Source organism: Haliotis rufescens, unplaced genomic scaffold (assembly GCF_023055435.1).
Source record: "Haliotis rufescens isolate VD_foot unplaced genomic scaffold, xgHalRufe1.0.p SCAF_9, whole genome shotgun sequence".
In the NCBI taxonomy this organism is placed as follows: Eukaryota; Metazoa; Mollusca; class Gastropoda; order Lepetellida; family Haliotidae; genus Haliotis; species Haliotis rufescens.
This window is the reverse complement of record NW_025964383.1, coordinates 47,255,060-47,273,491: the sequence shown is the minus strand read 5'-3', so window position 1 is coordinate 47,273,491 and position 18,432 is coordinate 47,255,060. Positions and strand designations below refer to the sequence as shown.

The 18,432-nt window shown below is 42.8% G+C and overlaps 1 protein-coding gene across 6 annotated transcripts in view; it reads left to right on the top strand.

Moving 5' to 3' along the window:
* Positions 1 to 1,784: 1,784 nt before the first annotated feature.
* The window catches only part of LOC125377407 (uncharacterized threonine-rich GPI-anchored glycoprotein PJ4664.02-like), a 31,471-nt gene continuing 14,823 nt past the window's right edge, over positions 1,785 to 18,432 (top strand). For 5 of the 6 annotated variants that reach the window (XR_007219561.1, XM_048390519.1, XM_048390520.1 and 2 more), the window contains exon 1: positions 2,220 to 2,315. Coding sequence is in view for 5 of the 6 variants with exons in the window: in XM_048390519.1 (XP_048246476.1) it covers positions 2,241 to 2,315 (75 nt within the window). In the remaining variant the exon portion in view is untranslated. The other variant, XM_048390517.1, reaches the window with a different exon arrangement.

Genomic DNA, 18,432 nt, shown 5'->3' with positions numbered 1-18,432 from the left:
TGTAAACACGCACTGGATGTCAATGTGACGACAAACATCCCGTCTCATTGTTATTGTGCAACTGCGCAGCGACCAGTCACCTGTTAGTTACCAAAATATGTATGAGAATTACAAGCAGGTACGACACAGATAGCAAGAGGTTACTTATCACGGGGACTTAAGATGCGTGGAGAATTCCTAACCAGGGTGTGGAGGCCACACTGATATCGCTCTCACTGGTTCGGCACATGCGCAGTTTGGCCTCACCTGAAGACATAATAGCCAGTCATATTCAGGAAGAGGTTGCTCTGTTAAACTGTGTTTTGTATAACGTGACAGCATGATGTCGGCATTCACGCCCAAAGTTGCATAAAGATGCGATCTCGTTATCAACGTTCCATGTCATTTTGATGTTGAAGGTGATGTATTAAGGAAATAAAGGCTGACAATTACATATTTCATGTCTCCTGCTTTTTGTGATCAGGTTTCAAAGGGGCGAGTTGTCAAGTAATTAAGCGCGCCATAGTCGCTGTGCAGAGGTGCGTACTCTTGAGTCTGCCATGATCCGTTGATCGTGGGTTCGAATTCAAGACCAAGAATTAGACCGGATAATGATTCGTGGTTTGTCAGCACCATACCCGTACTTGTGGATTTAACTTAAACCGCGCACTACCAGTATGGTCCTCATACACCAGAAACAAATCAGTTATCATCAGAGAATTTGGAATTTACGATTACTGGATCATGACTCGTCTAAGGGGCGTAACTCTGCACAGCGAATTGTGGCGCATCGGTCGACAGGGCCATCAGTGAGCGAGTGGGTGAATACGGTTTTACGTCGCTTTTAGCAATATTCCAGCAATATCACCGCAGGGGACACCAGAAATGGGCTTCACACAGTGCGCCCATATCGGGAATCGAACCAAGGCCTTCGGCGTGACGAGCAAACGCTTCAACCACTTGACTACCCGACCACCCCAGGGCCACCAGTGCCTGGATCTTCTTTAGATGTTCGTTGCCAGGCTCACATTTACCATCAGAGAGATAACCTATCGACAACATTGTCAGAACGTTGTCTGTTATCAGTAAATTATATACATGTCAAAGTAGAACGCCCATTGCAGATAGTTGATTAGGATTCGTTTCAAAAAATATAATTTAGAACTCAATTAATCAGTTTCGCGAGACGTCTAGGACAGAGTGATATGTTATTGCCTTGGCTTAAAAACCTTCACTGGATGTAATGTATTATAACTGTGACAGAGAATGACGTCAGCTACACACTGGTAACATATGTTTGTCGTGTATACAATGTTATCATTTGGAGTATTGAAATATCAACCAGATAACACAACAACCTCTTATTGCGATTTTTATAGATAAACAAACGTGCTTATTTCGTGATATATTAATCATCAAACAACGTCAGCGATGTAAAAATATCCGTGAACGCAGTATAATTTCCAGGATATCAGTAACCCCAAATCGTGACATCACAAACAGGACCGCACCTTCTCACACTGGTACGTAAATGACTTCGTGTACAAAAGTTCAACTACAACAACAGTGATATAAGTGTCCCTTTCTCCTCAAGAAACTCCCCGTATGTCTGAAGTCAATCACATTCAGCCTAATCACTCGAGCGTTTCTGCCACAACAAGAGGTCCCCACGATGAGCTCATTCAGGGAAAAAGAATACGCAGCACGTCACGTGACTAGTTGAGTAACTGACCAGTCAAACTACCCGTTACGCAGCGTCTATCCCGAGCTATTTATAGCCAGTATAAATACCCAATCAAAACTTGGGTAAAACTTTTAGACATCCGACCAACTCAGCTCAGTCTGGTTGTAGAGCTCTGCGAGCACAGGACCACCTACCCGTATAAGCTTCTCACGATTTGTACACGTTTTCGAACCGGTTTCTGCAACACGTGTTAACAGGACATACGGAATATACGTGCCGGCACTGATTAGTTTTCTGTAGTATAACCAGTTTTGGAATAATACAGAAAACAATAATCTATTTTCGTTATATTTAAACTTAAAAATCGAAGACTGAAACTCCATTGCCTGGTATCCTTGTGATCAGAGGACGGTGTCGCTCGGCGAGGAAGCCGACAAAAGTAAAGAGCCGACCATCACAAGTCAACATCTGACAGCAGTGACAGTGACGTACACGTCAACGTAGAAACAAATATGAGTGCTTGGAGATCCCGCTTCCACGATAAGGTAAGAGTCAGTCTGCTCCCCCTAAGCTAGCCATGTGGACCTACTACTACCGCAGAGACCGGACACCCCCGGGGGTGATGCCCATAGCTTATGTTCATGAAGCACCAGTAAGTACCAGAGATGTTCGCATGAACTGACAAAGATCACCGTTATGTTGAATTAACAAGACAACCATTCTACCAATGTCGTTATGACAGTAATGTTCCGTTAAATTACACATGTTGTCCAGCTGTTATCCTTACTTTTCTCTCTCTTTTCATAATTTATAATATGCATGGAACTATTTTGTTTCTCGGTGAATATTTGCGTATCGGATTTCATCGTTACATGTGATAACATCGTATATTTATTTTACAAAGTTGATACCATGCCAGGTATATATAATACTATATTGACACCGAATACGTATATCTTGCACTTTTACAAATAGTCATATACTTAATATTTGAATGTCAGCCGCCTGTGTTTTTAATTTGATATGCGATGTTAAACGTTCGTATGTCGTATATTTTGTACATTTGTGATGTCTTGTCACTTTTCTATATAGTTTCATATGTTATAGAATATTTAATTCATTTATTCGCGGACGCTCTTCTAACAAGTAGAAACCATGTGCATCTAAGCTTGGACATAGTGTCTCTCATTCATCACCAAATGCTCGCTAAATCCACAGTTACCGGTGTTCTGAATGAGGTGCCTTGTGTCGGTCAATGTAAAACATCAGCCCTCCAGGCGTGGTCCCCAGTATATTCCCTCAACACCACAGCCTCCCTCCAGGCAACAACACAATGCTGAACCTGTTCCGTCTTGAATGTATTATGTCATAATCCTTAAACTCTGTACTTTAAGACCTGATTTCGTGGCGGACTTATTCTGTAAACACACAATGAGGTTTAATTTGATATTGAAACACGGAGTCTCGTCGACTTAACGATAAGACGCTGGGAATAAAGTAACGGCTTGAATTTATTATGCTACAATATCCCTGAAACCCCATGAACATGTCTGTTGTCCTTCATCAAATATTGGAAGGTCTTAGTGAGAGTGGTAATAATGGCACCTGGACAGCTACAGTATATTAATCTGAAGGCCTGTTCATACAGGCGACACTTTAAAGTCATGATATCTTATACATGGTCGATTCTCGTAACGTGAACCCTTATTTATGATGTGTGTGAGGCGTGTGATGTTGATGGTGTATTTGGTTGAAAGCCTGAATGCTAAAAGCCTCGTAAAATATGGAAAGGTCCATAGTTTCTGAAACATAGTACTATATTTTTTTAAACCGTCTCTTTAAGCAAGCCGGTGAATAAATCTTTCCTGGTCGAGGCGCATTTAAACAGTTAGAAATTGGAAAAGACGCTATACAAATTCTCTTAATCATTTTTTTAGTTTATAGATATTTTGGGGTTAACTTATGAATAGACGCAGTATAAACCCACAGCACGGCCATGAAGTGGAGACGACGATACTGCATGACAACATGACTCTGTATTCAATAATCAAACACAGATATTGAGTTTGGTTCATGTCATTTATTGACATACATTCAGAGATCAATCTCGTGTATTCTAGCTGATGCAGACGGGTCTATATTAGCTTTACCGGAGGCGAACAATGCGTCAAAGTGATGTATTAGGTAATGCGCGAGATCTATGTTTTTGTTGTGTGATTTGGAGGAATATTAGAGAACTGGATATAGCGTGGATGAAGTATCCGAAGCTATTGTTAATATGTCTGGGCCGGTGGGTGAGCGAGTACTGTGGTAAGATGGACGGAGGGAGGTCAGGTCACACTCATGTCCTTCTCTATCTTTTATCTTGGTCTTTAATGACGTAACAGAGGGTGGTATCAGACGTGGTGAGCGTAAGCACAAAACCCTCTCCATACTTATAGCTTATTCCTAGCTGATATCAATCTAAAATTAAGTATTCGGGTGGGGTCAGACTGGAATTAAATTGGCTTAACCCATTGTTCAGTTTGGATTTGACATTGTTTGATGTTGAACATCTGCGTTCTGTTTAATCGTGTGTCGGCGTCTTTACGCGAGTTGAGACTTGTCAGCCCTTCTAGTCTGTTTGTTTGTTTATTGTTTAACGCCGCACACAGCAATATTTCAGTGATATGCCGGCGATCTGTAAATAATCGAGTCTGAACCAGACAATCCAGTGATTGACATCATGATCATCGGTGTACACAATTGGGATACGATGATATGCATTAAACAAGTCAGCGAGCCTGACCACCCTATCCCGTTAGTCGCCTCTTTCGACAAGCGTTGTCGCCTTCAGGGTAAGCATGGGTTGCTGGAGACCTCTACCACCAGGATTTTCACAGGTCTTCTATTTTGTGATATGGGGCGGTGATCGCCAAGCGGGAAGTGTACTTGCTTGCCACTGTGAAAACAAAATATCATCTTCTATTTTGAAAGGACCATTCTTGAATCTATTCCTTTCGGCAGTGTTACCCAATGCGTTGTAAATATTCACTTACCACGATTGGTCGACCCTCATAGTAACTACAAATGTGGCTAAACAATAAACAAACAAGAAATGGTTATTCCATGGGGAGGTATTTCATACGGGTATCAAGGTTGTGTACGGGATCTTACATTTTCGGCGTTTCGGCAACTGTTTTCAGTCGAGAATAAGTAACATTTTGATAACAATTGTAATTTAGTCAAACATAATTTAAAGAAAATACTTTATTTTACCCGCACATTATACAGCCCCCTCTCTTCCTCCCTCCAGGCTCAGTGAATGTATGTGTCGTGTGTCCCACGATTGTTAGATTTACATATTGTTCCCACTCACGAAAACACAGTAACATCATATCAGATTCGGACGGGCGTTTATTGCCGCGTGTTTGTGTTCATTGCATAAGTTTATTAGTCTGATGTCGTGGCTTGTTCACGCCCTGTATCCTGGATGCGGCCCAAACAGGGTGTGTGTACAGATCAAGGTGATTGGGTGTTTGTAAACATGGACCATGGCACATCGTCAGGTGTTCAATAAGTTTGCCTCACTCTGATAGTGTGGGTTCGATTCCCGGATGGGACTCAACCCCCAAAAGTACCACATTTTGTACGTTACTAAGAAAGTGTTATCCCATATACAAAATGTGTTACATTTGACCACTTTCTAAAATGGCTCTGTGTGTTCATAGCTTTCGGCCATGGGAGCCGTGCCAATTTTCACTTAGAGGGGTACACAAAGTACGTGATCTAGACTACCAGTTGTCGGACTTTCATTTTGTGAAAGCCTCGGTGGCTGAGAGAGTTAGATCGCTGACTTTGTGTGCCGGATGGGACAAAATACTAGAATCTGAACTTTACACAGAAACTGTTATCCCAAATATAACATTTGTTACAATAAAATTAGTGTTTTGAGAAAAACATATTCACTTGTGTATTGATTACTATTGGTATAACATCCCCGCAAGACCTGCGTGAATTGACCACCTCAGAGTTCTTGTAGACGTTCTGCGCGGAGAGTGGGAAGTCCGTGGTTCGATTATCGGCCGCGTCATACTAATATTTGTTAAAACATGATACTTGTTGTTACCTTGTCTCCGCATTAAGGGAATAAAACAAGGATTTTACCTCAACTCAACTCACAAGCAACAAGCACTCACTTTAACGACAATTTTCTGACGTCGCCCGCCGTGATAGTACTTTAAGACCTCACTCACTCACTCACTCACTCACTCACTCACTCACTCAACCTCTCACTCAACCTCTCACTCAACCACTCACTCACTCACTCACTCACTCACTCACTCACTCACCCACTCACTCACTCACTCACTCACTCTTCTTGGTGCGTTTAATTACAAGTAATTGGGTGTACCTATCGTATCCATATTATTGGACCGCCTCCTAGGTCTAGTGATAGAGCGTCCGCATCCCTGCATCTTCCCTTGCATCTGCAGTCGCGCCAGGGTCCTGTGAGGCAATCTTTTCACAATGCACCTGTTCATGTGGTGCAGAGGAAAGACGGTACCCCATTATCATATATCAACCCCAAACAAATGCATAAGTAATACAGACATTTACCGGAAGGTGTGACCTGTCACTAGATATTGTACATCAGTAACGTCTTTGTATAGTGTGTAGTGAAACATCACATCGTGCAGAAATGTTGACGGCGCCACTGCTTCGTCGTCCTTGTGCTATGTATTCGAGTCTGAGTCATGCTTTACTGTCCACGCCGTCACGTTGACTGCAGGGAGTTGAGCTTGTTGGAATAGAGTGGTTCATGGCAGAGATAGACCCTTGCTGGGTCACTGGCTGGTCAAGCTTCAGTCCCGCTAGACCGGTTTGACCGATGCACAAGAACCTGCTACAGCTCGTGCCAGACAGGGCCGTCCACAGCTGAATGTTTCATAGTTGTCCTCATAACACCAAATCATCGTCATGTTACTGTAGATTAAAAAACAACAATATTTACGTATTTTCGTTGATTCTGAAACGTTTGTCTACTGCCATTGTCCGTGTAGATAATATATACAGTTAACTACGGTTATAACGAACACGCTTATAACGAGCTGACGGATATAACGAACTTACTTTTTGGTCCCGACTATTTGCTATAGTTATGCTGTATATATGCTTATAACGAACTGCGGTTATAACGAACTAAAATTAGTAGTCACTTTGAGTTCGTTATAACCGTAGGTTACTGTATATATAAATGATAACTTTAGCGGTTCGTCAAAATTTGCTTCAGCTCCACGTGTCGACGCGCCAAGTAGATCCGGTTGGAAAGCCAGATTGACATGCTCTCCAGTACAGGGGTGTGATTATTCAGCTAAAGGACACCTGGTGTGGTGTCATCATGATATTGGGCATTCTTTTCATATTTGCTGTTTCAATTTTGTTGAATTTTCAAAGATGTTGTTTGCATGTGCGCTGTGCGCTGAGATTGATTGTTTATGTCCAATGGAGAATACACAATGCCTGTACAACAATATAACACATCTCAAGTGTATTTAATTAAATGGCACATACATACACCAATTACACAGTTTTAAATGCCGAAACAGAAATCGATGTCACTTTCCCAATAACAGGTTAGCTTGGACTTAAGGAGGTGTGTGAGTTATGTCCCTTCCCTGCGGCGACGTGTAACGCCTTCAGTGTGTTTGGGCCCCGGTCGACCAGCGATACAGGTTAGCACTGTCATTATGGTATCACAACCTGGGAATTAAATACCTCTTGGTTGCCCTTTTATCGGAGGCAGATGTGAAAGTTATGTGTTCGGCTACGTAACAACGGTTTAAGAGCTACCCTGAGGCAATACATGTCTATAAACTATAGGCTTTAATTACATCAAGCCGATCGAGTAAATTCACAATATGCCAAAAGACGGGAGCTGAATAATTCGTGATACTTGGTACGAAGTGCTTGTAGGCCTGCGACACAGTGGGTGTATGTATGTGTGTATGTGTGTGTGTGTGTGTGTGTGTGTGTGTGTGTGTGTGGATGGTTCCCAGCATTGACCTTTCTTATATCGTCTTATACTCTGAGTCAGTCGGTACTTGCGGAACATTGAGGGAGTTAGGTTTCCCCGTGGAAAGCTAGCCCGTGACAGTACAGTGAGTGAGTGAGTGAGTTGTGTTTAACGCCGCTTTGAACAGTACTCCAGTTTTATCCAGCGTGTCAGCTTAACATGGGCGGACAAACCGAAATGATTTAGGTCTTGACAGACTTCCCAATGTTTGAAATCTACGAGTAGGGTGCTGCAAACCTTGAAAAATATTAACATTGAATGTGTTATGAAAACCCGTAGGTTGCAGAAACGCCCAAGGAACACAACTCTGCGCAATCAATTAACCAGGCAATGACACATGACCCGCCCGTACAGCTCAGTTACAATGATGACTGAGAGATGGTCATTATCTCAGTCTGCCAGTGTGATCTCACTTAAATATAAATGTTATCTTTGTGTGATCCGATTGTTAAAGTCTTTGATAGGCATTAAGAAGTTTGAAGAACATGAATACATGACACCTTTACATCTTTATACACATGACATCTTTGGACATTAATCCTCCCTACGGTGCATGCATATCAGCGTGTAAACTATTACCTAATGCACTTAATCAGTATTCACCCGATGAAGGGGCAAGGCATCGCGCTGTAACGTAAGCTTGTTATTCATTAAAAGGTCATGTGTTCAGAATGTTATCAACGAGTCCATATCGTGTGACCCAGGGCCCTATATTAGTGAACTTGTCACATCCACGTTCGCCAAACCCACTGCTCAAATTCCCATCCCTATCTCATGTTCATCAGACTGGGTATATATACTCTCCAAAAAAAGAAACGCACAGGTTGATTTTTAGTACATTTATTTTACCTAATAAAGTCGATATATTTTATGTTATATCATAGATACAAATATGAAATTTTGGAGCTGGATAGTCACAAGTTGTCGTTGTACAAAGGCATTGAAATCCGTTCACTGGCATATCACATGAGGCCACAAGATTGCGCTGAACTCAGTATCTCGTTTAACCGCCCTGGGCACCAATCACGGCTCTGCCTCTCCTCGACACTGACTGGATAAGTGTACGAATTCTGTCCAGCGGATTCTGCGCCATTCTGCTTTTAACGCGTTGGCCAGTTGTGGGAATGTCTGCCGCGTGTTCTGACGTTGACGTACACGTCCATCGAGTTTATCCCCGAGGTGTTCGATTGGGTTAAGAACTGGGGATCTCGACGACCAGGGCAAGAGGTTGATGTTGGCATTATGAAAGTAATGTCTACCGTGACACGAGCTGTGTGTGGTGGAGCCCTGTCCTGTTGAAACAGCTCCTTCTGGCGGTCAATGATTGGAAGAATGTGAGGTTGAAGAATTTGATTCATGTAGCGATTTGCCTGAACCACAACCAAGTCAGATCTCGTTGTGTAGAACCCCAGACCATGACACTACCGCCACCAAAATAGTCGAATACACGAACACAATGTGGGTCAAAACGCTCATTTCGACGACGATAAACACGTTGTCTTCCATCTCGCCGGTGACGACGAAATCGTGATTCATCGCTAAACCACACTCGTCTCCAGTTTCTCAAATTCCAAGGCTGTAAGGTATGGCACCAAAGCAAGCGTCTTTGTCGATGGATCTGTTGCAAAAGTGGGACGATAATTGGTCTTCGGGTCGGATTCCATCCTCGCGAAGATGGTTCCTGACAGTCTGGTCCGATATCCTCCTCAAACCAGGGATGCGTCCTGCAGTTTCCGTAGCTGTAGCATAGCGATGACGTAGGTGGAATAGTCGAATTTAGCGATCCTGTGCAGTGGTGGTAACTCTTGGTCGGTCGGTTCTCGGACGGTCTGCAGTGGAATGGAACTGTGTGTATCGGTCCCAAAAGCGGCAAATTGTGCTGTGGTGGACGTTGAAGTGGTGTGCAACAGACGATTGCGATTCCCCTCTTTGCATACGTCATAGGGCGATGATCCGATCGGCAGCGCTGAGTCTCGGCATTTTTAAACTTGAAAAATGTTGACAATTGAATGACAAACTATTGTCTTATGCTTGCCTTTTCATAGCCACTACGTATGCCAAAACGTGCACGTGCATTTTGCTTTAATGTTTTCCTCTATGACATTTTTAAACAAGTGTTAAAACAATGCCGTTTAAGACATTGCAAATCGAGAATGGTTGCGTTTTGATGCACCGTTTGTCGAATATCAGACAACCAATATTTCAAATAAAATATATCCAATTTACATGTCGGATTTTTTGTGTAGTCAGGTTTCATGAACTACATGTACATACTACCTGTGCGTTTCTTTTTTTTAAGAGCGTATTTATTTTGAATAAACACCATGAGTAATACAGATTTATTGCAGATAATTATCTCTGCTTCATCATACAATGGGACACAGTTCCGTCTACCCGCATCTGCACCTTTTTGACACACCCGACTCACGGGATTGAATGACTTCGTGACAGCAAAGCATATCTTTAATCCAATCTTCGGTGCCGTCTGGTAGAAAAATTCGGACAACGAGAGAGGATAATTAGACTTTATAAGTCAACGCAGCGGGGCATTGGCTGCATCAGTCCAGGAAGTAGAACACCCTTCGTGGGAAAGCAATGCTTCACACATGCATAAATAACTCCAAAGACATGCAACTATGGCTTCGCAGAAGTGAAGATGAGATCGGCGTTTTCTCGCTTCCTCAAGCATTTGACGACACTTTCCTTAATTTCACAATTACCAGGTGTTTAAACTACACTGGACACCCGGTGTTTGATATATCCCTGACACACACTGTTTGAGACCCCACCCTATATTCCGGGTGATTGACGTCCTACCATAGACTCATTGTGGTCCAGATCATAGCCTCGACACACGGTGTTTGAAATCATACCATGGACACCATGTGTTTGACATCATACCATGGACACCATGTGTTTGACATCATACCTTTAGACACCCGGTGTTTTATATTATACTCTGCACACCTATGGGCTGTTATCCAACATAGCGACAGGCCTTTGTTAATTTAGAGAATACCTGGGAATTACACAACCAAGTTTAGCGAAGTCTGGGCTGTCGAGTAACGTCTGGGCTGTCGAATAGATTAACCCCAAACAATAGTTTTCCGTTTACCTACAAATACTGCTTGTTGTTGCTTAGAAACCAGCCTGAAAGCATTGCTTATACAGTAAACAGCGTACTGGGGAACACAGCGCAGCTCGTTTAATCTGAGGTAGTGAAAAAGAAATATGTACCTGACGTCACACGATATGACTTGATGTGTCGTTCACGTACCCGATCCAGCTGTATGGCTTACATTGATTATTGAAAGAGAGTCACGAACGCGTAGACATGGACACCAAGCCCCCCTTTGACAGGCTCACGCCCTCTTGCGGCAGATATACGCTGAAAACCTAACTGCGCAGCGGAACATACTTTGATTGAATAAAGATTAGCGCTAAGGACATTGATGGCAAGTAGGTGAAGGAGTGGGGGCTGGCACATTTTGTTATAAACCTAGAATAAATAGGCTAATATTTTTCAGCCATGTAGGAGGTAATTTTATACCTGTTAATGCTTTTAAAAATGTATATCCAATGTACCACACCCGTTAAGCTTGTATTCGGGTTGAACACAAAAGACGTTGTTCTCGAGAGTTATATCACTGTTCCTGGCTGTACGTCATGATGTATAACAGGATAAAAAGCAATATCACTTAACGTTTTTACCGTTGCTTCAATACGAAATGTAAATGTCTTGTATGTTGATGTTTGTTTGTCCTCTAGACACACGCGAACGTTTTTGTCAAACACATGCATCTCTTAAAGAAGGTGTCCGCTTCGCGAACACCGTCCGCCCCACCTTGACGTATGCCGGATGCCGAACCTTCTCAGATGGAATTCCAGATGCCGCAGTTCAGGACGCTAGAAATGTCTATCTCGAACGCGGATGCCAATATTTCAGTGTTGACATTCATGTTTTTTTGTCTTTTTGTTCTTGGAAAGAGTGACAAATCATTATATTTGGCCCGAAGCTTATAAACATGCATGGTCGTACATTCTATTTGCATATCCCTGTCTAATGTACTTGTACCAGCTGTGTACACTGAATTGAATCAAGATTTCTTAGAATGTGTGCAAGATGAATTGAGTGGTATGCCGAGTGCCTGGAGCAAGGGGTTGGTACCCTCGGACGTTTCGTCACTTATTCCTAATCCCTAGTCACTAATCACCTGTCCTTCCTCCAGTATATGTTGTAGCTGTCCGTCCTATCTGTATCATGTGACACACGGTGGTTTGTTCTTTGACGCCGCTCTCAGCAATATTCCAGCTATATGACGGTGGCCTGTAAATAATTAAGTCCGGACCAGGCAATCCAGTAATTGACATGATGAGTATCGATCTATGCAATTGGGTTACGATGACATGCATCAACCAAGTCCGCGAGTCTGACCACCCGATCCCGTTAGTCGCCTCTTACGACAACCATAGTCACCTTTTACGACAGGCTTGGATTGCTGAAGATCTCATCTAGCCCGAGTTCTTCACGGGTCGCATGAGACAAAGGAGGCGGTGTTGAAACCTTGGCGTGTTTTTTTACATAATGAGAATATCACTGAGCACAGCGAATGGTCTCCGGGCGGACGAACTGCTCAGACAGACAAGTTGAAATGATGTCATTCGTAAAACACTCGAGAGGATTTACCACATACGACATGGTATGTCATTTCTAAACACCTAAAGAAAAAGGTAAAATTCCAATGATAAAAAACAACAATAGATTCCTTATTGGTGAAATCTCCTACGATGAGTCACAGTGAAAGTTCAAAGCAGCTGCTTGACTCCATGAATCTGACATGGCCGCTTGGTGGTGGTATGCCATATGTCAGTCAGGCGTTGTCTCACGGGGAGACACTTGATGAGGCCACGCTTCAAAACACATGAGTGGACAAATATGTCTGCCATTCCCAGGATAGCCCGCTGTAGGTACAATGTAGGGGATTACAGGGACATGTTCAGGGTACTTGAATTACCTACATTTCCAAGACTACCTTAATCATCACCGTAAAGATCTGAGAAGACAGAAACATCTGAAATAAAAAAACACACTCCTCCATGGAAATTTGATGAAAATGTCGTAAAGTAATCATTTATTGAAGTAATTTATAAAAGTGTTCTTTCAACATTGTCGGGGAATTGATCGTTCATAAACAGTAATAAGAAAAGTGAATCACGTATATCAAGGTGTGATAATACATTGTCATTATATACACGAAGAACGTGTTTTAATGGTAGTTCATAAACGCGTGCTATTAGTATGTATTGTAGGATATATTAGGAATTGTTTTGTCGCTTTTAGGTAGGAGACTCGGGTGTATATAAGGATACAAGAATCTCGATGGTCACTTTGAACAGTAACGTAGTCATGTCAAACATGGGCACAGGGGTCATTCTTTGTGAGATTCGAACTCAGAACATGTGGCTCAGAGTATGTGTACACGCATGCCTAACTTTGACCTCCCTAGTCGCACCAGGAAGTTCCCTTTACAAGTAGGCTCCTGTCAGCGTCTCTCAGCGCCGTGTCTAACAACAAGGCATACATTCAAGAACCCGTTCATCCCCACACAAGAGCCGCTACAATGCTACGTATTGTAATAGTCACGCGAAGCAGTAAAACTAGCGAGTCAAGTTACAACAAGTATTCCACCCATGTAGGCCGAGCTAACCTCTGCTTGTAGGGGAGAGCCGAATGTCTGGTCTTGAAGTGGGTATGCGTGGTCAGCTTTTCCTAAAAACAAAAATCAGAGTCAGTGTTCTAATTGCGCGTTGACAAGCATATTGTGAACACGGTACGACAAAATATACAAATAGACTTGATCCTATAAAACTATAACTTCAGGACACTCATTCAGAGTAGGAAGTCATGTGTTGTATCCCGTTTATGTGCATATTTTTGTGCAATTGTTCTCTGTACAAAGTTCAAAAAGTGCAAAACGAAAGTTGGCCCGCCTGCTTCACAGAAAACTCTCATCAAATGTTATGTGGAACAGAATTAGTTCTCACAGAAAAAAGTCACGGTCGGGTCGATTTTAAGGATTGCGCGGTTAAATCGGTAGCGTAAAAAATAGTTTTGTGTGACAACCTCGAATAACTCCAATATTGGTGATGCGCCTTAAGGCACTATTTACTCACTTTATAGCAAAATAATTGTTTAAATCAATCTCGTCTGAGAATAGACCAATAAATCAATTAAAGCAACTGCCTTACTTAAACATAAGAATGTTACGTTCCATGTGTCAAGATGTCTCCATGAGATTCAGATGATTAATTGTGATTCCCTTATTTGGAATAAAGCTGACAGTCTACCGCGAACATCAGCCGCACTCTGCATACATTAAATACCGTCGTTATATTTCTTGATTTTTTATTAATCGGAACACAGTTTTCGTTTGATTGCACGTTCTGATATGGGCCAGGCACAACTACACGGGCGTCTATGGTATGTAGTAGTCTGTGCTGGGTTGTGAATTCATTAAATGCTATAGTAGAAATGAAATGATTGAGTGAGTGAGTGAGTTGGTTTTCACGCCGACTCTAACATTATTCCAGTTATATCGCGGCGCGTCAGCTTAATGTGGGAGGAAAGCCCGAAGTGATGCAGGTCTCAGACGTTTACCACTTCGGTGAAACCCACGAGCACGGATATGGTGCTGAAAAACCTAGAAACATAATCGGGGCGAACCGGGATTCGTACCGACAATCATAGGTTTCTGGCGAGCCCAAGGGACGTAACTCTGCACAGCGAATCGCGGCGCCTTAGACGACTGGGCCACTCATGCCCCTCGATATGAGATGATATAGTGTTGTGATGGTAGTTTTATGAAAATGGAACACAATTCTCACATAGAACTTATACTCATGTTCCTTTGCAAATGACACTTATTTTCTTAAATGATTTGAATACGGAGCAGGGACCAGGGAGATGGGAAAGATTATCAGTTTATACTCATCTGTGTTATAGCTCGTAATATGTCATACGCAACTGTGTCAGCCAAGGACTGGCAATTGACTTGCCTTTGCATGTGTTTGTGACGGGTGCCATTAGTGGAGAAGGACTTTAGCGAGAACTCCTGGTATCATTTGATAGTGATTCACAAACGCATGATTGTGATGTTGTCAGGACCGTACAATGGAAGCTGTTTGAGGCAGAGGTTGCTTATGACAATGTAAATGGTTTTGCCGCTTGTCGAAGATGTGATAGACTACTCATGTTAATATGTTATTAAAACACCTTTGTCAGCTTATTAATGACAACGTGAACTTTAGCTGTCTAACTGCCATTCTGTTCAAAGTACCGAAAAAGTACATTTTATATTAAATGTCAGGGTGAAAAAAATGGTTGAGGACCAACAAGGGCTTTTGTTGAGACCAACATTTTGTCAAAAATGTAAATGCTATCTATAACTTTTTGAAACTGAATGAGAGTGAGTATTTCAGTTATGTCACGTCGTTTCAGTGTTATGTAGGTGTTGACAAATATAGAAACCTGGGTTCGAACCAGCGACTACAGGTTTGTGGCTCTCCTAATTCCCAGCGGATTGCGACGCCATAGACGACTGGACCGGCCCATGAAACTCACGTCAATGCTACCCAACTAACCACCAAGACTGCACCTGTGGTAGAGTTTGTAACGGTCTAAGCAAACGTGATCTGTTGACAGTCTTCATCTGTATTCTGGCTTTCCCAGTGGTCATCGGAGTCGGTCAGGCCACGTTCAGTGAGGCGACTCACGTGCATGGGACACTGCCACGATCTGTGACATGAGATCTGGGAACGCCCTCCTCATAAGCCATGAATGTGACAGTACACGAGATGGCTAGATCGGTCCTGGATAGTACGGTAATCCACGCTCACGTTAACTTTAACAGCTATACATATATCACATACAACGTCGCTCGTACAGAAGGGAGTGGTCGACTGTTTAATGTTAACCACAACCCATCTTTTTTGTCACGATCCTTTGTAAAAAAGGGGGCAATTTAGAAGAACTGACATCGTGGCAGGGCAAGTATGTTGACATGTGTCAATTCATAAATCGGTAAAGCTGTAGTACTGCAAGCCAGAAGAATCGTATTGAATGATGAAAGTGAGAGAGATAGTTTAACGCCGCTTTGAACAGTATTCCAGTTACATCACGGCGTGTCAGCTAGATGTGTGAGGGCAGCCAGAAGTGATCCAGGTTTCAGACGTTCGCCACTTTGGTGAAACCCGGGAGCTCGAGTTATGTGCTGACAAACCTAGAATCGGGGCGGACCAAGTTTCGAACCCACGATCATAGGTTCCTGGCGTGCCCAAGGGACGCAACTCTGCACATCGAGCTGCGGCGTCTTAGACGGCTTGGCATAATGATAAATGATCATACAGGAATGCAGGTTACCTGTGACGAGCAACATTTGGGATATTACCGAAATAGGTATTATAACCAATTGTGTGATTAAGTCATACAAATTATGGTTATTGTTGAATTTAAGAAGCATGTAGGAATTACTTTACGTGTTATGATGTTTAGTACCTCCGTCGATGCCAGTGCTACATAACCTAATTACCCGCTACATTTAAACATTCCCTCGTGACCTTGTCCAAGTCATTTCCACTTGTCCTAACTGGTGACTGTGTCTGGTGCCAGCAGGGGCGATCTCCACACGCGCACGTGAGACTTACCCCATCAATGTCACCCCCCGTCAACAGGGATATCTATAGTTCTAAGATTGATGAATGATGTAAAGAGATGAAAGAACGGGAAATATTACTCTTCGACTCGCCCATCCCCCATCGCCCTCCATATTTCCCGGGCTGTCTGCCATGTGTCATCAGATGCCACTGGCAGACTTAACTGTCCACATTTTTTCTAAATTTTATCGTCGGCGTTGGCGTAAGACAGTAGTTTAGCGAGGCGACATCTACAACTTGATGGTGTATGTGTGACAGTTTTATTGAACAGCCACGGAGCCCCACACTGACTAGTCCAGCTTGGTGGCGGGATATCTGTTCCTGGAAAATACGTTTATTCAGCTAAGGTATGTAGAAACATATTAGAAATTGAGATAACTAATCGTAAGCATTTTATGTTGGACATGTTAATGTAAACATTTTCGTAACTTGGTGATCATCTTAAACCTGTTTGAGAATAGATTGTCGCCATTACTCTGTTTTTCTTGCCCGGGTAGATATGCTTTGGTCTTAACAATTCAATCTACCCACATCATCCTCTCTCACATGTGTGTTTCCTGTCTCCAGGCGTGACATATGTTTTAGTTTGACAAATAAAATCTCAAATGTGTGACGAGTTATGAGGTCGTAAACACGGAATGAAGAGGTTGTCTTTCAAATGCCCAAGGAAGTATTGCAGAGGCTGTAGATAATTGATAAATAAAACCACATCACCAAAAAAAACAAATTTCATCCCCAAATCCTTTGCACATATCAGTAATGACAGACACAGCGCCCAGTCAACTTAATACGCCTTGCTACAGATGCAGAATGTTGTTAACCTACATATTGTTTGGTGCCAGTCGGTGATGGAGAGAGACTGCCTGATGTGAAGATGTAAACAACAAATATGCCCGATGAATGCCATTTGCGTTTATGTTTCCTTTGAACAGAAAGGAACGTCATGAAAGAATGTTAACATCTAAGCCTACACATTTCAATGTCTTAGATGGGCAAATCATAAAACATGACTGAATCCTTCACCCGGCGGGGATGCGGTTTTTCTATGGGTTTTAATGGAGGCAAGTGCAGGTACCCCACTGCACACGGGGATGATGACTGTGGATGAAGCTATCTGGGGTGATCCCGATTCGGTCTTCGTTCTTGTTGAATAATGTATGGTGGCCTGCTTGGATGGCCTGTCTGTCTGTTAAATGATCTGTGTAACTATAGAGTAGTACGGATAGTGCAGCGTCGGGCACCAAAAGTTATAATTATTTATGTAACTTGTGTGAGTGGCGGGTGCTACCAGTAGGGCAGGACATGCTTTCTTACTATGTCGCGAACACCGGGTGTCATCACTGAGTTTCAGTGCTCCATTCAGATAATGTCATCAATCTTTTGACTTATGCGTGTTAGGGGATGAACTTCTAGGCAGTAGTGTGTGTCGTGTCTGAGGGCACAGAAGGGAGAAGTTGATGTCATTCTTGTGACACTTATGTCGTGTCTGAGGGTACAGAAGGGGGAAGTTGATGTCATTCTTGTGACACTTATGTCGTGTCTGAGGGTACAGAAGGGGGAAGTTGATGTCCTTCTTGTGACACTTATGTCGTGTCTGAGGGTACAGAAGGGGGAAGTTGATGTCCTTCTTGTGACACTTATGTCGTGTCTGAGGGTACAGAAGGGGGAAGTTGATGTCCTTCTTGTGACACTTATGTCGTGTCTGAGGGCACAGAAGGGGGAAGTTGATGTCCTTCTTGTGACACTTATGTCGTGTCTGAGGGTACAGAAGGGAGAAGTCGATGTCCTTCTTGTGACACTTATGTCGTATCTGGTTATCGACAGGTATTGAGACGTACATGAACCAAAGATGTATTCCAATGCCGGTGTGAGGCACAGTCCAGGCGTACCAGGGACGTGTCCTCAGGGGACATAGAACAACTCTACCCTAGCAAACATTACCTATGTAGAATAGGTACGACATTTGTCATCAACATTCGTTTACGTTTTGACTGAGACCATG